We start from the raw sequence: 24,060 nt of genomic DNA on the forward strand, positions 1-24,060 counted from the left end.
GCAGAGGACCTTAATGCTGAGCTATTTGGGATTTTGTCTAGCTGTGCTGTTTGTAGAACTTGCCTCCTTCTCCAGGGTTTTTGCTTTTCCTTTCCCAGGGTTACTGGGGACAAAGTCTGCTTGGTGTTCTTCCTGGAATGACCCTGAGGGCTGAGCCGGGATCTTTTGAGAGAGACTGTCTTCATTTTTTCCTCTTGCTTGCTTGGTCAAAGGCTGCCTTCTGGACACTTCACTTCCATCAATCACTCGAGTTCTAAATCAGAATAATGGGGACCACTGAGCACTGTTATTTATTCTACAAACTCTGCTTGGAAGCTTATACAACTAAAAAACTTGGATCAGAATGAGGGGGAGGGAGAAAGGAGTGTTGTTGAGTTTCTTAGAGGTTAATATGCTGTTAGGTGGCCACTATTAGGAGCCAGCTGAGAAAGTAACGCTAGAATTATTAATAATCATGATTTTGATTAGAGGAAGGGGAAAGGAGTTCTGTGAAGTGAGCAGTGAGATCTTCCACTTTTCAGCAGCATGGGTTTAGATCTTGTCACATTGTTGAATTAGTCTTTGAAGAAGTAACTTGTGAGCAACAAGCAGGTGCAAGCCTGGCTGTCTTTGCCACTGACTGCACACTCCGCAACTGGGTGTTTTCCCAGGGGGTTGTCCTTTCAGATAATGGCTCCTGTTTGCACTTACTGTCCGCCATGCCTTGTGCTCAGCTTTTTATACTCTTGGTCTCATTTAGTCCTCAGAATCCCTAAGGCTTGTACATTTGGTTATTACCTTACCTCCCCAAGGCTTCAGTAGTGAAAATAACTTTTCCAAGGCCAGGGTTTCTGATTTATTCCAGGTCTTAAGAATCTAGCAAGTTCTGGGAAGAGGGAAGGCAGAAATTGGGGAGGAGTGGCTTTGGTGTTTGCTGTTGTGTCAGGCCAAGGACTATTTCAGACCTGTTGTAGAATTGGGTGGGGTGGCTGCTGGCAAGCCTCAGTCAGGAGCTTAGTCTTTTCCTGGAATGAAGCATGGGGATGAGGCTGGGGGGTAGTTGATTGCAAACAGGAAGAACAAGTAGAGTTGGAGCTTTGACCCTGCTGTGGCCTCTTCCTTCTTCAAAAAGAATCTTCTTATCTTTTCTTTATCTTTACCTCTCCAGACTAAAAGCCAGTCATTCTGTTCTTTCTTCCTTTTTTTTTTTCCTTTCAATTTTGCTATACTGTAAAGGTCATGGGAATTTTGTGCTCAGGGATGTGAAGCCTAGAAAGGACACTGGTGGGGTTGAGGGAGGAGGGGTGTGGATTGGGGAGGTGAGAGGGGCCTTGGCCACAGAGCTGCCTCAGCTTCTGACTGGCAGCACTCTGGTGGGCATCCTTCTCTGTATCCTTGCTTCTCAGAGCCTATGGGTAACTGGCCTGTTTTCTGCCCTGTAGCAAAAGCCTTTCTGTGCCAGTCCTCAGAGACCGAGGTGCACCAAAACCCTGTGTCCTTATTGTGTTCTTCCAATTAAGCAAAGAAGCCATCACATTCTCCTTGAGCCAAACTAATTACATTCTAGCAGGTTTTGTGCCTTTGAAACCAGTCTTTCTACCAGCTCTGTGAAGGCAGTTCACTGCTTTCTAGCTCAGGGGAAAATGCCCACAGGTTAGGGGTGTGTTTAGTACTATTATAGGGAATAAAGCTAAGGTGAAAGGCAGTAGGAAGAAAAACAAGGCCTGGTTTCAGTTTGCCTGGCACTTTCTCTTTATCTGATGGTTTAATGAATGTCCAGCCTGGGGAGGGAACGATATCTTCAGTTCATGCTATTAGTACGTATAAAATGATGACCCTTGACTCATCAGAAGAAAAACCTGCCTAGGACTCCTCATGAGCTCTTTCTCTCAGCGTTCTTTCAGTGGGCTCAGATACATATGCCCCACACAGGCACAGGTGTACTTAACACATCCCAAGTAAAATCCTAGCTGCTAACAGATGAGGTAATTTATCTATGTCATGTGTTGTGAGTACTTATTGTGAATCCAGAGACACTGAGTTCTGTCCTTAGGCTCCCACATGTCCCTTTTCAGGTGCCCATTTAGAGGTATTCTGGCTAGCAGTTGCTGTTGGGTGGTGAAAGGATTGTTGACAGAGTAGATTTTCCTGTAGACAATCCCCAGGCCTTGTCTTCCCTGCCCCTGACGGTTGGAGGTAGAAGGCTTTCCAGCTGGCCACCTTGACCTTAGCTGACTCTGTTGGGAGAGGTTTGTGGAGCCTTTGTATGTCTCTTGCTTGATACTTAGCAACTTGGAACATGCCTGGCTGCATGACACAGGTCCAAAATGGCCTATTCTGTGTCAACTTCTCAAGAGTTATCTGCTGGGTTATCAAATGCTGCTGTGTTCAGTCCTGTAGAAAAAACATATGGGGGGAAAGTGATTAAAGTTGATAGTAAAGTGTTGGTCATTCATTCATTCCTTCACTAGATACTAAACTGCCCACCGGGTGTCTTCTAAGTGCTGTGCATGTGAAGATAAGATAGACAAGTCCTGGGCTACTGGATTTAGTGAAGGACCTGGTATTGTGGTGGCATTTAGTAAATTGTTGGTATTCTCATTGACATCAAAATTCCTAGAATTATAGTAGATTAAAAATAAAGTATAGGGGCTGGGAAGGTGGCTCAGTGGTAGAGCGCTTGCCTTGCATGCCTGAGACCCTGGGTTCTATTCCTCAGCACCACATAAGCAAAAAGAAAAAAGCCGGAAGTGGCGCTGTGGCTCAAGTGGTAGAGCACTACCCTTGAGAGCTGAGGGATAGTGCCCAGGCCCAGAGTTCAGGCCCCACAACCGGACCCCCCAAAAAAAAAAAAATAAAGTACACATTTAGACATTTTTGGTATATTTATAAAGTTAAGCAATCTATACCATTATGTAATTCACAACATTTTCCATCACCCCAAATAGAGACCATGCACTCAATTAGCAGCTCCTTTGTATTTTTTTCTGCCCCCTGCCTCCGGCAACCACTAATCTACTTTCTGCTTTATAAATTGGCTGGTTCTAAACATTATGCCAATTGAAGTATCTACTATGTGGTCATTTGTTTCTGGCTTTTTTCACATATTTATATTTTCACAGTCTGTCTATATTGCAGCATGTATCAGTACTTAATTCCTGCTTCCACCTCACAGTGTTAAAGCAAATAGTATTTCGTAGTATTTTTCTTTTCTCTCTCTCTTTTTTTGGTGCCAGTACTGGGGCTTGAATCTGGGCCTGGGCACTGTCCCTGAGCTCAAGGCTAGTGCTCTACCACTTGAGCCACAGTGTTACTTCCAGTTTTCTGGTGGTTTATTGGAGATAAGACTTTCCTGCCCGGGCTGGCTTTGAACTATGATCCTCAGATCATTGAGCCATCAGGGCCTGGCTCAGTTTTTTTTTTTTTTTTTTTGGTCTGTCTTGGGGCCTGAACTCTGGGTCTGGGCGCTGTCCCTCATCGCTTCAGCTGAAAGCTAGCACTCTACCACTTGAGCGTCAGCCCCACTTCTGGCTTTTTCTGCTTATGGGGTGCTGAGGAATCTAACCCAGCACCTCATGTATGCAAGGCAAGCACTCTACCACTGAGCCACCTTCCCAGCCCCTCAATTAATTTTATTTATTTATTTATTATGTGACACCAAGGAATCGAGCCCAGGGCCTCATACATGCTAGGCAAGCACTCTACCACTAAGCCATAATCCCAGCCTTCTATCTTTTTTTTTTTTTTTGATGCTGGTTCCAGGGCTTGAACTCTGGGCGTGGGCACTGTCCTTTTGCTCAAGGCTAGCACTCTACTACTTAAGCCACAGCTCCACTTCTAGATTTTTCTTGGTTGTTTTTTTTTTTTTTTTTTTTGTCGGTCATGGGGCTTGAACTCTGGGCCTGGGCGCTGTCCCTCAGCTCTTCAGCTCAAGGCGAGCGCTCTACCACTTGAGCTACAGCGCCACTTCCAGTTTTCTAGTGGTTTATTGGAGATAGGAGTCTCACGGTCTTTCCTGCCCGGGCTGGCTTTGAACCGCGATTCTCAGATCTCAGCCTCCTGAGTAGCTAGGATTACAGGCGTGAGCCACCGGCGCCCAGCTCTTGGTTGTTTAGTGGAGATAACATTTCACAGTGGCTGAGTGCTGGTGGCTCACGCCTGTAATCCTAGCTACTCAGAAGACTCTGGTCTGTTGATCACAGTTCAACGCCAGCCTGGGCAGGAAAGTCCATAAATCTCTTTTTTAAAAAAAAATTGTGAAAATACTGTACAGAGGGGTTACAATTACATGGGCAAGATAATGAGTACATTTCTTATCAAGCATTGTAGCCTCCTCCTTTGTTTCCCCTTCCCATCTCATCCTCTCCCCACCCCCCCCACCATGACACTCTTTATCTCCAATAAACCACCAGAATACTAGAAGTGGCATGTGGCTTAAGTGATAGTGTGCTAGCCTTGAGCTGAAGAGCTCAGGGACAGCGCCCAGGCTTGTTCAAGCCTGACTGGCCAAAAAAAAAAAAAAAAAAGCGTTTCACAGTCATTCCTGCCTGGGCTGGCTTAGAACCGTAATCCTCAGATCTTAGTCTCCTGGATAGCTAGAATTACAGGCATGAGCCACCAGCACCTTGCTTGACCTGAATTTTTCTAATGGAAAAAAGAAATGTTAGAGCTGATAAAAACTTCAAAATTTGTGCTGCAAAGAACACCATGAGGATAGTGAAAAGGGAATCCACAGAATAAAAGAAAGCGTGCGTGCGCACGTGCGCGCGCGCACACACACACACACACACACATACACACACGTGTGTGTGTGGCAAGGGGCTAGTGTCAGGGTACTAGAACTCCTACAACTAACCACAAACCTTCCCAACTCAGCGGACAAACAACCCAACTAAAAAACAAGCAAAGAAGCTAGATGTCTGCTGTGGCTGATAGCTGTAATGTTGGTCACTCAGGAGGCTAAGATCTGAGGATGGTTGCTCACGCCAGCCCTGGAAGGAAAGCATGGGAGACATTTAATAATAAAAGCTGGAAGTGGAGCTGTGGCTCATGTGGTACCAAAGCTCAGGGTTAGCGCCTAGGCCCTGAGTTCAAGTCCCAGGACTGGTTAAAAAAAAAAAAAATTTGAATAGATCTTTTCCCAGAGAAAATGTATAAAGGGCCAATAAACACATGAAAAAATGTTTAGTATCATTTTTCACTAGAGAAAAGCAAAGTCAACACCACAATAACTATCACTTTATCTTTACTAGATCATCTTATGATCAGAAAGACAGTAACAAGTGTTTGCAAGGATATAGAGAAACGGCAAAATCATGGAAATGTAAAATGGCAGAATATAGAGTGTGGTCTGGAACTTCCTCAAAAAAAATAGTTTAGCTGGAAAAAAAAAAAGTAGCCAAACTAAGCATAGCAGCATACACCTACAATCCTGGCTACTGGAAGCTAAAACAGTAGAGTTGAGAGTTCAGAGACTAGGCTGCCTAGAAAAACCTCTGTCTCAGGCTGGGAAGGTGGCTCAGTGGTAGAGTGCTTGCCTTGCATGCATGAGGCCCTGGGTTCAATTCCTCAGCACCATATAAGCAGAAACCAGAAAACCAGAAGTGGCACTGTGGCTCAAGTGGTAGAGTGCTAGCCTTGAGCTGAAAGCTGAGGGACAACACCCAGACCCAGAGTTCAGGCCCCACAACCAGCAAAAAAAACAAAAAAAACTCTCTGTCTCAAAAATGAAAAAAGAAGAAAAAAGAAATTTTGTTATAAGGTGCTGATAGTTATTTAGGAATCTGAGATCTGAGGACCAAAGTTTGAAGCACAGGAAAGTCTGTGAGACTCTTTTATGTATTTATTTTCTTGTTGGTTATGGGACTTGAACTCTGAGGCCTGGGCACTGTCCCTCAGCTCTTTAGCTCAAGGCTAGTGTTCTATCACTTGAGCCTCAGTGCCACTTCTGGTTTTCTGGTGGTTTATTGGAGATAAGAGTCTCATGGACCGTCCTGCTTGGGCTGCCTTTGAACTGCAATCCTCAGATCTCAGCCTTCTGAGTAGTTAGGATTACAGGCATGAGCCACTGGCACCTGGCTTATGAGACTCTTATCTCCAGTTAAACACCAAAAAAACTAGAAGTGGAGCTGTGACTCAAGTGGTAAAGAGCTAGCTTTGAGCAAAGGAGCTCAGGGACGTCCCTAGGCCTGAGTTCAAGCCCCAGGACTGACATAGAAAAAAGAAAAAAGAACAAAGAAAATTTTCTACATGGGGTTATCATATGCTTCAGTAATTGTATTCTATGTGTACACCCAACAGAACTAAAAGGACACATTCACACATTCACACAAAACCTGCATGTACATGGATATGAACAGCAGCTCTATCCACGCAGCCAAAAGTGAATACAACTAAATGTTTATTGAGTCATGAGTACAAAACAACTATGATCTATAAACTAAATATTATTTAGCCCTAAAAAGAAATGAACTCACCTAGAGTAGTGGCCTTTATCTGTACCATCAGCTACTTAGGAGATAGAGATAGGAGAATCAAGATTTGAAGCAGTCTAGGAAGAAAAGTAAGGCTCTGTCTCAACAAACAGACTGTGTATAATAGTGCAGGATTATGGTCTCAGACTAGCCCTGACAAAAACACTGGATAATACCTGAAAAATAACTGAAGCAAAGGAGGCTGAATGTGTGGTTCAAGTATTAGCAGTACCCCTCCCCCTATACACACAAACGAACCTTTTCCACCAACTATTTCAATTTGCTTTTTTTTTTTTGCCAGTCCTGGGGCTTGAACTCAGGGTCTCTGAGTTCTATCCCTGAGCCTTTCTGTGCTCAAGGCCAGCACTCTACCACTTGAGCCACATTGCTACTCTTGGCTTTTTTCCACCTTTTTCTATATACTTTATTGGAGTCTCATAGACTTTCCTGCCTGGGCTGGGTTTGAACTGTCATCCTCAGATCTCAGCCTCCTGTGTAGTTAGTGTTACAGGCATGAGCTACTGGTGCCTGGCTTGAAATTCCTGATTTTTTTTGATGGTAGTGGGGATTGAGCTTAAGGTCTCTTACCTAGTTATAAGGCAGGCACTGTACCAGTTGTGCTTTACCTCCAGACACCCCCCCTTTTTTGGGGGGGTTCGGTCGTGGGGCCTGAACTCTGGGCCTGGGCACTGTCCCTCAGCTCTTCAGCTCAAGACTAGCGTTCTACCACTTCCAGCTTTTTTCTTTTTGCTTATGTGGTGCTGGGGAATTGAACCCAGGGCCTCAGGCATGCAAGGCAAGCGCTCTACCACTGAGCCACCCTCCCAGCCCCCCCCCTTTTCTTTGTGGTGATACTGGGGTTTAAACTCAGGATCTAAGTGCTCTCCTTGTTTTTTGCTCAAGGCTAGTGCTCTACCACTTGAGCCACAGCTCCAATTCCAGCTTTTTGTTGATTATTTGGAGATAAGAGTCTCAAAAACTTTCCTGGCTTTGAGCCAGGATCCTCACAACTCAGTCTTCTAAGTAGTTAGGATTACAGGCAGGAGCCACCAGTGCCTGGCTCTGTGTCTTAAAAAGTTTTATAGCTTTGGTTCTTTTGTGACCACTGAGTTCCTGCACTGCCTGAGGCTCAGAGGCTCCAGAGATCAGGTAAGCAATCTCCTGAGGGTAGAAAGTGTGGTGGAGCCTTGTTCTGAGACTAGTCTGTCTCCTTCCCATCCTGCCTGGTCAGTCATAGACCCTGACTTTGGGAAGCACTCATCCTTCTTGTAGGTGTTTCTGGTTTTTTAGTTTGCAGGTTTCATTGCCTTTTCTGTTTTTTGTTTTTGTTTTTTGAAGGTAACAAACGAAGAGGACTTTATTAGGAAATTGGACTGTAAACCTGATCAACATCTGAAGGTGGTTTCCATTTTTGGAAATACTGGTGATGGAAAGTCTCATACCCTCAACCACACTTTCTTCTATGGCCGTGAAGTCTTCAAAACTTCTCCTGCCCAGGAGTCCTGCACAGTGGGAGTGTGGGCTGCCTATGACCCAGTGCACAAAGTAGCAGTGATAGACACAGAAGGGCTGTTGGGGGCCACGGTGAATCTCAGCCAGCGAACACGGCTGCTGCTCAAGGTTCTGGCCATCTCAGACCTGGTCATCTATCGAACTCATGCAGACCGGCTACATAATGACCTCTTCAAATTCCTTGGGGATGCCTCAGAAGCTTATCTAAAACACTTCACCAAGGAGCTTAAAGCTACCACTGCCCGCTGTGGCCTAGATGTCCCCTTATCCACCCTGGGCCCTGCAGTTATTATTTTCCATGAGACTGTACACACTCAACTACTGGGCTCTGGTGAGTAAACAGGGCACAGGGTCCCAGAGTACCCCTTCTGGGTACAAGGAGATGGCTATGAGAGGCAGTGACAACCTGGCTGAGGCCAGGTGCTTGTAGCTCATGCCTATAACTCTGGCTACTCAGGAGACTGAGATCTGAGCATCACGGTTTGAAGCCAGCCCGGGTAGGAGAGTTTTTGAGACTTATCTCCAATTAACCATCAGAAAACCAGAACGGAGCCGGGTGCCGGTGGCTCACGCCTGTAATCCTAGCTACTCAGGGGGCTGAGATCTGAGGATCGCGGTTCAAAGCCAGCCTGCGCAGGAAAGTTCGTGAGACTCTTATCTCCAATAAATCGCTAGAAAACCAGAAGTGGTGCTGTGGCTCAAGTAGTAGAGCGCTCGCCTTGAGCTGAAGAGCACAAGAACAGCGCCCAAGCCCAGAGCCCAAGCCCAGAGTTCAAGCCCCATGACAAAAAAAGAAAAAAGAAAAAAAGAAAACCAGAAGGGGAGCTATTGACTCAATGGGGTAGAGCATTATCCTTGCGCACAAAAGCTCAAGGACAGTGCCCAGGATCTGAGTTCAAGCCCATGACCAACCAAAAAACAAAACAAAGCAAAAAAAAAACACTGGCCACCAGTGGCTCACACCTGTAATCCCAGCTACTCAGGAGGCTGAGATCTGAGGATCATGGTTCAAGGCTAGTTCGGGCAGGAAAAGTCTGTGAGACTCTTATCTCCAATTAATGACAGGAAGTGGCGCTGTGGCTCAAGTGGTATAACACTAGCCTTGAGCTGAAGAGCTGAGGGACAGCCCCCAGGCCCAGAGTTCAAGCCCCAAGATCAAAAAACAAAACAGAAGTACCTCTCACTCAAACAAACTGGTTCTGGCAACACAGAATTAGGGTTGAAAGCTTGACTAGAATGAGATGAAGAAAGAATAGGTGAACTGGACATATGACTCACACCTATAGTCTAGTTTGGGATACTGAGACTGGAGAATTATGATCTTGAGGCTAGCCTGTACCTCATAGAGCCAGCTACCTCCTTCCCTTCCTTGTCCCTCCTTTTCTTCCCTTCATTTATTTTGGTACTGGGCTTTGAACTCAGGGCCAGGGTTACTATACCTTAGTTGTTTTGCTCATGCTAATGTTCTACCACTTGAACCACAGCTGCTGGTTCATTGGAGGTAAGCGTCTCGTGGACTTTGGACTTTTCTACCTGGATTGGCTTCAAACTAAAATCCTCAGATCTCTACCTTCTGAGTATCTAAGTATGAGGCACTGGTGCCTGGCTATTATTTAAGGTTTTTTGTTTTGTTTTTGTCAGTCATGGGGCTTGAACTCTGGGCCTGAGTGCTCCCTCAGTTCTTCATCTCAAGGAGAGTGCTCTACCACTTGAGCTACAGCACCACTTCCGGTTTTCTAGTGGTTTATTGGAGATAGGAGTCTCATGGTCTTTCCTGCCTGGGCTGGCTATGAACCGGGATCCTCAGATCTCAGCCTCCTGAGTAGCTAGGATTACAGGTGTGAGCCACTGGTGCCAGGCTTATTTAAGTTTTTAAGAAATATTAAAAAAATACTTAATTGTACAAAGCAGTTTCAGTTGAGACCTTGTCTTTTTGTGTCTGCATTTTTTAGTGTTATTAAATAGTTTTGCAAAAGGCTTACAATTCTGTAAGTCAGGTAATGTGTACCATGTTTCTTGGTCAATGTCACCACTTCCTTTTTTTTCCCCTAATTTTTTCTTTTAAAGGAGAATTAAGGATGTGAGTATACTGAACTCTTTACAAGGGTTCTAGCAAGGGGAGGAGAGCAGTGTAGTGGCGGCTGGACACTGAAGTATAATTTCAAAGTTTAAAATAGAGATATTACAGGTTTTGGTGTATTGATAAGGCAAATGCAAGAAAGAGAGCAGGTACTTAACACGTGTAAGGCCTTATATGCAGTCCCAGCACTGTTTAAAAAAAAAAAAAGAGTTGGGAAAGTGGCTCAGTGGTAGAGTGCTTGCCTTGCATACATGAGGCCCTGGGTTTGATTCCTCAGCACCACATAAGCAAAAAAAGCTGGAGTGGCACTGTGGCTTAAGTGGTAGAGCGCTAGCCTTGAGCTGAAGAACTGACTGAGGGCTAGTGCCCAGGCCCAGAGTTCAGGCCCCACAACCGACCAAAAAAAAGGAAGAAAAGAAAGTAGGGTTAGGCACCCATGGCTCACATTTTAATTGTACTTACTCAGGAAGCTAAGATAGGAGGATTGTAGTTCAAACCAGCCCTGGCAGGAAAGTCCAGTAAACTACCAAATAAACTTTTCTCCAGTAAACCGCCAAAAAGCTAGAAGTGTAGCTATAGCACAAGTAGTAGAGCACTAGCCTTAAGCTTAAGAAGCTCAGGGACAGTGCCCAGGCCCTGAGTTTCAGCCCTAGGAGCAGCAACAAAAAAACAAAAACAAAAAGGGGAGGAGATGTAGGAAGAATTGGAGTGATTTACTGGAAAAAGAGTCAACTTTAGTCAGGACTATGGACAATTTATCCACATCAACAGGTGAGAGAGAGAGAGAGAGAGAGAGAGTGTGTGTGTGTGTGTGTGTGTGTGTGTGTGAATTCTTACTGTTTTCATGTTCTCAGGGAACTAGAGAGCAAGATGGTCACTAAATAGGAATCTGAGGGAACAAATGCAACATCAGTGTTGGGTCAGGGTATCAGTATGGCCCCTAAAACAGTTATATCATTCACCCTTTCATTCATTTAGCAGAGACACTGGACACAGAGCTAAGGACCAAATCCCCATCATTGAAAGGCTCACAGCCTAATTAGGGAGACCAAGCACTGCTCTGTTCAGCAGATACTGCTAGGGACTATGGGAGTACAGAGGGTTCTGCACCTGAGTAGAGATCTCAGAAAGAGAAGGAGGCCATGTGCCCCTGCTAAATAAAGGAGGGAGGTTGATGTTCTGGGAATCACAAACCCAGCTGGATTCATACAGTAACTTGTGTTCTGGAAACTGCAAGTGATTCCGGAAGAGCTTCCTGCATTCTAGCTTCATCCTGTAGTATGCCTGCATGCCTTTTCCACCTAGCATCTATAGAGTATAGACCAATCTCCTCATTATGTGTCCTCACCCTATGTGTGTCTGTGCTTTCAAGCATTGCCACTTTTACTTCCATCTTTGCACGTGTGCTCTGTCTGCCAGGCCCCTGAGCCCAGGCTGGCCTACATCTTAGATTCAACTCAACTTTTATCCCTACAGTGCTTTTCCCAACTGCCCCTAATACACCTTACTTACACTCTCATCATGTCTTCCTGTTCTTTGGCTCCTATCAAGTGTGAAATCATTACAGATGCTGTGTATTTGCTGTTGGTCTTTTTTATTAGAATGGAAACAGCACAAGGGTAGAAACATGGCCTGAGTTATTCACTGCTGTATCTGAAGAGCCTGGAGGAATGTTTGACACTAAAAGAGTGTGTGTCCAAAGCATAACTTGCATGTATAGGATGAAATGGTAAAGATACTCAGAAGCCTCTGAAAGAGACTTACACTATCCATCTGTACTTCAAAAATCTCCCTCAGTACCAGCCTGCAGTTGGGGAAGCTTGTCAAGAGGTTCTTGTAGTATTCAGGTGAGAAGAATTCAGAACTGTCAGGATAGAGACAGTAGGAGGGCAATGGAGGAGGGAAGTGGACAGATTGGGCCATGGGCCATCACAGAGGTGGTTCTGTCCAGTGGATGATGATGGTCTCAATGACTCATGACCTTCCAGAATGGAGGAATGGACTCCTTCCTTCCTGAGAAGGAGAGGAGATGTGGGCAGTGCTGACCTCCTGTGATCAGCCTTGCCTGCAATTTTGGATCTTCATTTTAGGAGTTTGAAAGAGCCAGGTCCTCAAAAATTTACACCGTACCATGTACTCTATGTGAGGTGTTTTAATTTTAATTTTTGCCAGTCCTGTGGCTTGACCTTGGCTTGATACTATTCCTTAGCATTTTGCTTCACTTCCAGCTTTTTGGTGGTTAATCGGAGATAAGAGTCTCATGGATATTCCTGTCCAGACTTGCTTCAAACTTTGGTTCTTAGGGGCTGGGAAGGTGGCTCAGTGGTAGATTGCTTGCCTTGCATGCATGAGGCCCTGGCTTCGATTCCTCAGCACCACATAAACAAAAATTGAAAGTGGTGCTGTGGCTCAAGTGGTAGAGCACTAGCCTTGAGCTGAAGAGCCGAGGGACAGTACCCAGGTCCAGACTTCAGGCCCCACAACTGAAGAAAAACAAAACAAAACAAAAAAAACCCCCAAACGTTGGTTCTTAGATTTTAGCCTTCTGAATAGCTGTGGCACCCAAGGTTTTCTTTTCTTCTTTTCTTTTTTTCTGGCACTGAGGTTGAACTCATGGCCCCTTGGTGTTGCTAGATGGACACCGCCACTTGAGCCATGCTTCTAGGAGTTTCTTAGATTTTGTATACAAGGAAGTTCTAGCAAAACTGGGATCCAGATTATAGTCCAAAAGGTCTTGAATTCAGAGCTTTTTCTAGAATTCCATTGTGGCTTCCTTTAACCTTAGGATGGAATCAGGGAAGCCATATTTTACAAATGTAGGGTTTGGAGGGTGCTAGAATTGTGGGCAAGTTGATAATTAGACTTTCTTTGTCTCATGGAATTTCTGGTTAATTTTGCCTTTCTGGATAGAGGATTACTAGGTAGTTTGGTAGGAAAATGAATTACAGGTTGAGGATCCCCTATCCCAAATTTTTGGGACCAGAATTCATTGGTGGAACATCCTTAAATTGAAAATGTGAAATCTAAAATGCTCTGTGATCTTATGGTCAAAAGTTTCAGAATTTGAAACATTTTGGGTATTCAGATTTAGAGATGTTCCATTTGTATTTCTGTTTTACATGAGCAGAGCTAGGTCATTTGTGAGCAGTAACTACCTGTTAAGGGAAAAAGCTATGAGATAGTGGGAGGAAATGAAGGTAGCAGAAATGTGCTCCTGAAAAGTCTGTAACTCCCAGAGCTGCTACCTTTTTTTTATTTTTTATTGTCAAGTGATGTAAAGAGGGGTTACAGTTACATAAGTAAGGTAGTAAGTACATTTCTTGTCAAACTTGTTACCCCTTCCCTCAATTTTCTCCCACTTTCCCTCCCCCCACCAGAGCTACTTCTTTCTTTATTAGTATATATTTTTATTGTAAAGATACTGTACAGAGGGGTTACAGTTACATGAGTAAGGTAATGAGTACATTTCCTATTGAGCATTGTTACTCTCTTTCAGAGCTACTTCTTTTTTTTGGGGGGGGGTCCTGTCCTGGGGCCTGAACTCTGGGCCTGAGCGCTGTCCCTCAGCTCCTCAGCTCAAGGCTAGCGCTCTACCACTTGAGCCACAGCACCACTTCCAGCTTTTTTTCTTTTTTGCTTATGTGGTGCTGAGGAATCGAACCCAGGGCCTCATGCATGCAAGGCAAGCGCTCTACCACTGAGCCACCTTCCCAGCCCCTCAGGGCTACTTCTTAAAGTGCAACATGAGATGAGTATAGCTGCTGAATTATAGCCACTTCTCTTTAACGACCTTCCTTCTTCCCTCTCTCCCTCCCTTTCTTCCTTTCTCCCTCCCCCCCATAACTTCCTTCCTTCCTCTCTCCCTCCTTCCCTCCCTCCCTCCCTCCCTCCCTCCTGGGGCTTGAACTCAGCTTGGGTACTTGCTGTCCCTAAGTTTTTTGCTCAAGGCTAGTACTCTACCACTTGAGCCACAGCTCCACTTCTGGATTTTTTTTGGTGGTTAATAAACATCTCACAGGCTTTCTTGCCTTCATACTGTGATCCTTAGATGTTAGCCTCCTAAGTAGCTAGTATTATAGGCATGAGCTACTATTGCCCTGCTAATGACTATTCTTTTAAATTTGAGCTAGTCAGATACAGTTCAGTGGTAGAAGCATTTGTCTGTCATGCATGAGACCCTGAGTTCTATCCATGCCACTACAAAACCAAACAAATGCTACTAAAAACAAAATTTGAAGTAGCCTTCAATATTAGTTGGAGTGATTTCCATGAAAATATTAATGTAAATTAAAATAAAATCCTTCCAACCTTTACAGCTCTAAAGGTAAAGATTATTTGCTAGTACCTGGGCTTGAATTCAGGGTCTCCCAATCTAGCTGGGCTTTTTTACTCAAGATTGATGCTGGCGGTCTGCTGATTAATGAGAGATAAGTCTCATGGATTTGTCTACCTGGGCTAGCCCTGAACTGCAAATCTCTGACCTCAGTCTCCCCCGGAGCTAGCATTACAGTCAGGAGCCACTCACACTCCAAAACATTTCTTGACCCATCTGTCCTACAGCAGTCCACTGTTCTAGACTACTGCTGAGATAGCAGGCAAGCTAATAACGTCTATTTGGCCGTGTGCCCCAGCTTCATCATAGAAGATCAGAAGTCTCATGGTATAGAATTCTAAATGCTTACCAAATGACAAGCTTAATGCGTTCACAGTGTATAGAACTATCTGAGCTGTTAAAAAAAATAAGAAATGTCTCAGTATATCATATCAAGGACAAGACACAGAATATTAAGTAATAACAAAACAAGTTGCATATACGTGTTGGTAAATGTGGTAGAAAAACATCTTTGAAAGGGTGAACATTAGGCCAGGCAATTGGATCATGCCTGCTGCCCTAGCTATTCAGGAGGAGGCCGTGATCTGAGGATCACAGTTCAATGCCAGTAAATTCATGAAACTCTTTTTTTGTTGTTTTTGTGGGGTTTGAACTCTGGGCCTGAGTACTGTCTCTCAGCTCTTCAGCTCAAGGCTAGCACTCTACCATTTGAGCCATAGTGCCACTTCTGGTTTTCTGGTGGTTAATTGGAGATAGAGTTTCACAGACGTTCCTGCCCCGGCTAGCTTTCAACTGTGATCCTCTGATCTCAGCCTCCTGAGTAGCTAGGATTACAGGTGTGAGCCACTGGTGCCAGCTCCATGAAACTCTTATCTCCAGTTAACTACCAGAAAACCAGAAGTGGTGCTCTGGCTCAAAGTGCTAGAGTACTAGCCTCGAATGAAAAAGCTCAGGAACAGCACCCAGGCCCCAAGTTCAAGCCCCATGACCGACCCCCTCTCCAAAAAAAAAAAAGAAAAAGGAAAAAAAGGAGAACATTGAATTATAGTTGCCCTTGTATAGCAACTGTAATTAGGAGGAGTTGAGGCCACATATAACTTTCATTTTATACTTTGACATGACTAGATTTTCTTTTTTTTTGTCGGTCGTGGGGCTTGAACTCGGCCTGGGCGCTGTCCCTCAGCTCTTCAGCTCAAAGCGAACGCTCTACCACTTGAGCTACAGCGCCACCTCCGGTTTTCTGGTGTTTTTATTGGAGATAGGAGTCTCACGGTCTCTCCTGCCCGGGCTGGCTTTGAACCGCGATCCTCAGATCTCAGCCTCCTGAGTAGCTAGGATTACAGGCGTGAGCCACCAGCGCCCGGCCTGACTAGATTTTCTTACAGTGAAGACTTTTGAAAAGATTCTTCCTTGAAATATTATATATATATGTATATGTATATATATATATATATATATATATATATATATATATATATATATATATATATATACAGAAATATGTGCATCATACCCAAGTATGTGACATGTTGGATTTTTCACAACCTGAACACATCCATGTAATCAGTGCTAAATCATGAAACACCCATGCCCTTGACTGGATCCTCTCCAGACCAGGCTAACATAGCGTGTGTGCGTGCGTGCGTGCGTGCGTGCGTGCGTGCGTGCGTGCGTGTGTGTGTGTGTGTGTGTGTGTGTGTGTGTGTGTGTGTGTGTGTGTGCTTTACATATACGGAATAAGTTGGTTTTTAAATTTTTTTTTGTCTTTTTTTGATACTGGGGATTGAGCCCCAGAATGATGCACTTGCTAGGCAAGTGCTTGCCACTGAGCTGCATCCTAGCCCTGGAGTAGGTTTGTTTTTTATGCTAAAAGGAGCAATCAGTCACTCACTGCTCACATGCCTGTATCTGCCTGTACAGATCACCCTTCAGAGGTGCCGGAGAAACTTATCCAGGACAGGTTCCGAAAGCTGGGCCGCTTCCCTGAAGCCTTTAGTTCTATTCACTACAAGGGAACGAGGACTTACAACCCCCCCACAGACTTCTCTGGGCTTCGACGGGCTTTGGAGCAGCTGTTAGAGAATAACACTACCCGATCTCCCCGGCACCCGGGGGTCATCTTCAAAGCCCTGAAGGTGAGTTGGCTCCTGCCCATGTGCTGCTCATGGGGTGCCTGTGGGCAATGAGGACACGTAGTCCTCAGCTTTCTTGTAGACAATGGAAGAGGAAGAGCATATTTCCAGAAGTTTGACTCTAGAGGACTCTTCAGTCATAGTAAAACAGTTGATATGAGCTTCCGTTTGGAGAAACCACCAGCCTTTTGGGTAATAGGAGAAAGTGTTTGTTCTGGGTGGAGTTGGTACGGTCCTTGACTTTGGGTTGAAGTTCATTTATGCTTTATACTTTTATTTATATTGATGTATTTTTCTTCTTACCTGTCCTAGACTATTTTCTGTTGCTATAGCAAAATTCCTGAAACTGAGTAGTTTAAAAGAATAGAGGTTTGGTTGGCTCACCATTCTGAAGACTGCAAGCTGGATGGCAGCATTGCGCTGGCATCTGCTCAGAATCTGGTGAGAGCCTTCTTGCTGTATTGTTATGTAGTTGAGGGCATCACCAGTGATGGTAGAGCAGGTGTTTTGAGGCTTTATAACAATACTTGTTCATTGATAACTTGTTAATCCATGAGTAGACTAATTCATTCCTGAGGGTAGACCCCTCATAACTTACCTCCAAGCATTATAAATTTACAAATTGAGTTTCCAGAACATGAAATTTGGGGCGTATATTCAAATCATAATATTAATCTAAACTTACTCAAGACAACAGCTTTTTTGCCGGTGCTGGTGGCTCACACCTGTGATCCTAGCTATTTAGGAGGCTGAGATCTGAGGATTGTGGTTTGAAACCAGCTTTGGGCAGAAAAGTCCCCATGAGACTCTTATCTCCAACTAACCACTCAAAACCAGAAGTGGGGCTGCAGCTCAAAGTGGTAAAGTTCTAGCCTTGCGCAAAAGAGCTCAGGGACAGTGCACAGGCCCTGAGTTCAAGCCTCACACTGAACAAAAACCAAAACAAAACCTTTTTTCATCCTTAAAAAAAATAATTAGGTGCAGGGGCTGGGAAGGTGGCTCAGTGGTAGAGTGCTTGCCTTGCATGCATGAGGCCCTGGGTTCGATTCCTCAGCACCACATAAGCAAAAAGAAAAAAGCCGGAAGTGGCACTGTGGCTCAAGTGGTAGAGTGCTAGCCTTGAGCTGAAGAGCTGAGGGACAGTGCCCAGGCCCAGAGTTCAGGCCCCACAACCGGACTCAAAAAAAAAAAAATTTGGTGTAGAACGCTAGTGGCTCACACATGTAATCCTAGCTACTCAGAAGGCTGAGATGTGAGGATTATGGTTTAAACTCTCTGAGAGGGCTGGGAAGGTGGCTCAGTGGTATAGCGCTAACCTTGCATGCTTGAGGCCCTGGGTTCGATTCCTCAGCACCACATAAGCAAAAAAGAAAAAAGCCGGAAGTGGCGCTGTGACTCAAGTGGTAGAGCGCTAGCCTTGAGCTGAAGAGCTGAGGGACAGCACCCAGGCCCAGAGTTCAGGCCCCACGACCGGACCAAAAAATAAAATAAAATAAAATAAAGTCTCTGAGATTCTTAGCTCCATTTAACCACCAAAAAGTTAGAAGTGGAGCTGTGGCTCAAGTGGCAGAGCACTAGCCTGCTTACTGAATAATCTCAAGAACTTTCCTGCCCGAGCTGGCTTTGAACCATGATCCTTAGATCTCAGCCTTCTGAGCAGCTAGGATTACAAGCATAAACCACCAATGCCTCCCATGAGAAGGAAACTTTTTGTTATCAGTATAAATGGGAAATTGGTATCATAAGTAGGAAATTACAAAGACAAAAATAAGAATAGACTCATAATAACAATAATTATTGCTTCTTGCTAAAATGCAGAGTATTATGTATGGATTAATTTATTTAGTTCTTATATCATCTGTGAGTAAGCTGCTATTGTCATTTTGAAGATGGAAAAGCAGAGGCACAGAGAAATGAAGTAACTGATTGTATTTAGTAAGTGACAGGAGACATAAATCCTGACAATTTTGTTTCAGAGCTCCTTTTCATAGTCTGGAAGTCTCTACTTCATCTCAGCAGATAAAATAAGAGAGACTGTTCCTGATGGAAGATCATGAGACTCTATTTTTATTTTTCATTTTTTGTCAGTCGTGGTGCTTGAACTCAGGGCATGAGTCCTATTCCTGAGCTTTTACACTCAAATCTAGTGCTCTACCATTTTTAGCCACAGAGCCATTTCTGGTTTTCCGTGGTTAATTGGAGATACGAGTTTCATGGATTTTACTGCTCAGGATAGCTTCGAACTGTGATCCTCAGATCTCAGCCTCTTGAGTAGCAAGGATTACAGGCATGAGCTACCAGCACTGGGCATGAGACTTTATTTAAAAGGAAGATTATTAACAAATATTTATTTATTTATTTATTTTATTTTTTTGTCGGTTGTGGGGCTTGAACTCTGGGCCTGAGTGCTGTCCCTCAGCTCTTCAGCTCAAGGCGAGCACTCTACCACTTGAGCTACAGCGCCACTTCCGGTTTTCTGGTGGTTTATTGGAGATAGGAGTCTCAAGGTCTTTCCTGCCCGGGCTGGCTTTGAACCGCAATCCTCAGATCTCAGCCTCCTGAGTAGCTAGGATTACAGGCGTGAGCCACCAGCGCCCGGCTTAACAAATATTTATGAGATGATAGATATGCTATTACCTGTGTGAGAGTTTCTAAAAAATTCTGAAATTGAAAAAATAACTAGAAAGAGGTAATTTCTGCTTTGGAATTTGAGCTTTTTTTTTTCTTCCTCAAGGCTAGTGCTCTACCACTTGAGCCCTCGCTCTACTTCCATTTTTTTGGTGCTTACCTGGAGATACGAGTCTCAGAGACTTTCTTGCCTGGGCTGGCTTCAAACCATGATCCTCAAATCTCAGCCTCCTAAGTAGTTAGGATTACTGGTGTGAGCCACCAGCACCTGGCTTTTTTTTTTTTTTTTTTTTTTAATTGTAGATAAAGAGTCTCATTCATTTTTTTTTTTCCCTGCCTGGGATGGCTTTGAATCACAGTCCTTACAGCTCAGCCTCTTGAGTAGTTAGGATTACAGGTATGAGCCACTGGCACCCTGCTCCTTTTCCTTTTCCTTTTCCTTTTTTTTTTTTTTTTATTTGGTTGGTTGTGGGGCTTGAACTCCGGGCCTGGGTGCTGTACCTGAGATTTTTCATGCAAGGCTAACATTCTATCACTTTGAACCACAGCGCCACTTCTGGTTTTCTTGTGCTTATTTGGAGTCTCATGGACTTTTTCCTGCCCAGGCTGGCTTTGAACCACAATCCTCAGATCTCAACCTCCTGAATAGATAGGATTTCTGGTGTGAACTATCAGGGCTCACCCTTTTCCCTTACTATAGAAGGAAAGTAGTGTTCCTAACAGGGCTGAGGTATGGATTCTATGAGAGCATACCTAAGAAACAAAGGCTTTAGTGTATAGTTAAGTGTTCAAACACTGTGCAAATCATATTATTCATGGTATGCTCCTTGAATGCATTTGAGGCTAATGTGTTTTCAGAGGTGTTGGCTGAGTGTGTACTTGAAAGTAGAAGATGGCTTTCACTCTCTGTTTTATTTTTTGCCAGTCATGGGGCTTGAACTCAGGGCCTGGGCACTGTCCCTGAGCTTGTTTTGCTCAAGGCTAGCACTCTACTATAGAGTCACTTCCCACTTTTTCTGTTTATGTGGTTCTGAGGAATCGAACCCAGGGCTTCATGCATGCTAGGCAAGCACTCTACCACTAAGCCACCTTGCTAGCCCCGGCTTTCACTGTCTAATGTGTGCTTAGAGGTGTTGGCTGAGTGTGTCCTTGTAAGTAGAAGATGGTTTTCACTGTGAACATTCTTTTGTGTGTTTTTTGTTGTTGCTATTGTCGGTCATGGGGCTTGAACTCTGGGCCTGGGTGATTCACTGTGACCATTTCTGTAGGATGCTGAATCCATGCTAAGACACACAACAGTTATAAATACTGTCACTGTGAATCATTAAGCCAATAGACCAGTTCTTTAAATGAACCCAACTCAGTGTGGAAAGACATCAGGGACACTGAGTGCTACAATTACTGCTCAGGGCTTTTCCCCTTGGGAGTCTTGCACATCTAATCCCAGCCCAGTTTATAGGCACTTTAAAGGAAAGCAGTTACACTGTATTCTTACAATATGATACCACTCAGGAAGCTTGCTTTCTGCAATTAAAATGAGCCTGGTTGGCTGGTCTGCTGCTGATTCTTAGTAACTGGTGTCTGCAGAATTTCCTGTAGACCTGGTGTTTTCTATTTTTGTGAGGTAGGCGAGGGGCTGTGTTGGACTGGATTGTAGGACTCCTGTTTATGAGAAGGAGTGATCTGTTCAGGCACAGGGTTTGGGCTATCACCAGAAATTGTATCAGTTTTGCAATTTTTGCCATGGTCTTTGAAAAAATTGGGCTAGACACTGGTGGCTCACAGCTATAACTCTAGCTACTCAGGAGACTTGAGATCTGAGGAGCATAGTTCAAGGCCAGCTTGGGCAAGAAAGTCTGTGAGACTGTTATCTTTAGTACCAAAAAAGCTGGAAGTAGAGCTGTGGCTCAAGTAGTAGAGTGTTAGCCTTCAGGACAAAAATTCACCAACAGCACCCAAACCCTAAGTTTAAGTCCCAGGACTGGCACACCTTAGCGCACGCATGTGCACATGCACGCACACAATTGTTTTTTGCCTTTTTGTTTGTGTTGTTTTGTATCTAATCTCTTTTAAATTTGGAGTGGTTAATTCTCTGATTATCACTCTCATAAAAAGCTACCTGCCTTTAGAGTTTTCATTAGGCCAATGGGTCAAGTTTGCTGTCCAAATTAAGTCTGAGGTCTATATTGTTTTTAGTTTATATTATTGTATAAGGTAATGGATGTCTATGCTCTACTTACTATTTTATTAATGCATACTATTATATTTATTATTTTTATAAATAGTCATGCATCTTTTTTAGTCTAAGAGAATGTGGGTGGGAATGGGCATATTTGATTTTTGTCAGGATAATTTATTTGGTTTCCTGTGTATCCTCTTGATAACTTTATTTTTCCCAGTTCCTCGGTAACTCATCATATAAACACCTTGAGAAACCCAGGGTGTGTTCTAATATGATTTATATTATTCTTTGCTATTTATTTAAAAAAACAGTATTGGGGTATGTAATTCCAGCTCTTGGGAAATGGAGGCAGGAGGATTGCTAGTTCATTGCCAGCCTGGAGCTACATAGTGATAGTCTGCCTCAAAAAGAAAATATTCCGGGCTGGGAAGGTGGCTCAGTGGTAGAGCGCTTGCCTTGCATGCTCAAGGCCCTGGGTTCGATTCCTCAGCACCACATAAGCAAAAAGAAAGAAGCCGGAAGTGGCGCTGTGGCTCAAGTGGTAGAGCACTAGCCTTGAGCTGAAGAGCTGAGGGACAGTGCCCAGGCCCAGAGTTCAGGCCCCACGACTGGACCCCAAAAAAAAAAAAAAAAAAAAAAGAAAATATTCACAATATATTCTTTGTGGTTTTTTTCGAGGGAAGGGGCTGTTTTTTGTTTTGTTTTTGATAGTGCCAAGAATTAAACTCAGGTCTTGCACATGCTAGGCAAGTGCTCATTACTAAGTATATCTCCAACCTTTGGATTTTTCGAATCAGGATCTCACTAATTTTTCCCTGCCCAAAAGCAATTAGTTAAAATGAATTTGGATTTGAGCTCCTCTTGTCTCTTTCTCCTAAATGCTGAAGGTGTCTGCCACCATACCTGGCCTTTTACTATATCTTATTTCTGAGGTTCCAACTGATTGATGCAGCAGGTCAAATTGAAGAGAGTCCATATGTCTCTTTTCATGTTTATTATTGAATAAATAGGAAGTGTGGACCTGGAAATGTGGTTAATGAGAAAGAATGAGAATTTTGAGAGAGAATGAGAGAGAGTGAATATCTCTGTGTATGAGAGAGAAAGAGAAAGAAGAAAGAGAGAGAGAAAGAGAAAGAAAACAAGAGTTGAGGGTGGTTACTGGAGCCACTTTTTGCTCTGGTGGTTTGCCCATGTATGCCTAAAATGGTTTCCTTGCTGACAGGATCACAGTTATTTGGCCACACTGTGGTCCCTGAGTCTTGGTACCATTTTTCTTTTCTTTTCTTTTGTCATGGGCTTGAACTCTGGGCCTGGGCTCTGTCCCTCAGCTCTTCAGCTCAAGGCTAGCACTCTTCCACTTGAGCCACAGCGCCACTTCCGGTTTTCTGATGGTTTATTGGAGATAAGTCTCATGGACTTTTCTGCCTGGGCTGGTTTTGAACTGTGATCCTCAGATCTCAGCCTCTTGAGTAGCTAGGATTACAGATGTGAGCCACTAACATCCAGCTTGGTACCATTTTTCTAGCTGGGGCATTTTGCACTCTTTTGCTCAGGATCTATAGTAGCATCATCTCACAAAACATACCAGTGGGCTGAGAGGTAAATTTGGTGAAAGGAAGCAGATGCTCAAGGCCCAGTTGAATAGGGGAATTAATATTGACTTATAGGGGAAAGGAATATTGAATTAACTGTGCTTGTCTGTACTTACAGTTCAGAATAATTGGGAAGATTGTGTTAAAGCTGAATTCATGTAGGTTTCTGTAGTACATTCTTTAGCCTCTGATCACCAGATGTAGAAACTCTTGACTTTCCAATTCTATCACATTAGAAGGCACCTATTAAGTATTTGGAAATTAAGTTTGTCTGGGGGTAGCATCATTGATTATAGAAGAGTGTCATTTTTTATTCAGGAATTGTACTGCTAGCCCTTGATGACTGGGGTTAACCTTATAGGTACAATAGAAGGATCCGTACTGTTGCCAAGGCAACTAAGGTTCAAGATCATCCAGTCTCCAGGCAACCAAGTCTTCAGATTTGCTTCAAATACTTTTGCAGTCACTCTCACAAGAGGCCCTTCCTTGCCTTTCCCTCCCAGCTTTGACACCTCAGGAGGAAGAGAGCCCGAGAAACCATGGAATAATGTGAGATTTGAATTTTTTTCACTTGTTTGTCTGCCTGGTATTGAAGCACATGGTACACTACTGTGCTTCATCCCCAGGTTTTGAAATTTATACCTAGAAAAGCATGTGGATTTGGTGAAGGCTATGTCTACACTAGGCAAGAAAAATCAGATTACAGAGAAAGGAGGACAGGTCTTCCCTATCCTTGAATCTGAAATACACTATCATCAGTTTGTTTTTTTAAACAGATACTATTATAGTCTCACACTCTCGATTCTTGTGAAGCTTTCTGAGCTTGTAAAGGTCGACTCATTACTGTCAAGTTGGACTTGTAAAAGAAGTGGCATGGTTGCTTCCTTACCCAGCATGTGAGAGTTTGGATGGCCTGAAGGTGGTTTATATCAGAGTTCTTCTCTTTCTGACATCATAAGAAGTTACCGGTGTCTTGGACAGCATAAGCTACCATTTGCCTACAGCAGAGAATGCTGGCAGTTCCAAGGGCATGAGGGCCATGGAAAGTCAGGCTGCAGACTGACCATGTTAGGCTCTAAGATACTTTGAAATGGCTTCTACTTCGTTGAAGAACTTCCAGAGAATTGACCTGGGCCACTGAGTTGGAAC

General features: G+C 43.9%; 1 protein-coding gene and 1 long non-coding RNA gene across 4 annotated transcripts in view; one reads left to right on the forward strand and one right to left on the reverse strand.

Moving 5' to 3' along the window:
* Window positions 1-24,060, forward strand: part of Zfyve1 (zinc finger FYVE-type containing 1) — a 60,669-nt gene that overhangs the window by 22,827 nt on the left and 13,782 nt on the right. Inside the window, exons 3-4 of one of the 2 annotated variants that reach the window (XM_070030870.1) lie at window positions 7,791-8,295; window positions 16,298-16,512. In XM_070030870.1, the coding sequence (XP_069886971.1) occupies window positions 7,791-8,295; window positions 16,298-16,512 (720 nt within the window). Of the gene's footprint in view, window positions 1-7,790; window positions 8,296-16,297; window positions 16,513-23,346; window positions 23,461-24,060 lie in introns of those variants that run through there. The other variant, XM_070030879.1, reaches the window with a different exon arrangement.
* Window positions 806-23,273, reverse strand: LOC138832614 (uncharacterized). Of its 2 annotated transcripts, XR_011373591.1 has the most exons (4): window positions 23,028-23,273; window positions 14,727-14,771; window positions 6,456-6,529; window positions 806-2,373 (listed from the first exon to the last, which is right to left on the reverse strand). It is a non-coding gene; the product is annotated as an uncharacterized lncRNA (long non-coding RNA). The 2 variants fall into 2 exon arrangements; XR_011373590.1 differs by lacking the exon at window positions 14,727-14,771.

This window comes from Dipodomys merriami, unplaced genomic scaffold (assembly GCF_024711535.1).
Source record: "Dipodomys merriami isolate MVZ:Mamm:240054 unplaced genomic scaffold, mDipMer1.0.p SCAF_1, whole genome shotgun sequence".
Classification (NCBI taxonomy): domain Eukaryota; kingdom Metazoa; phylum Chordata; class Mammalia; order Rodentia; family Heteromyidae; genus Dipodomys; species Dipodomys merriami.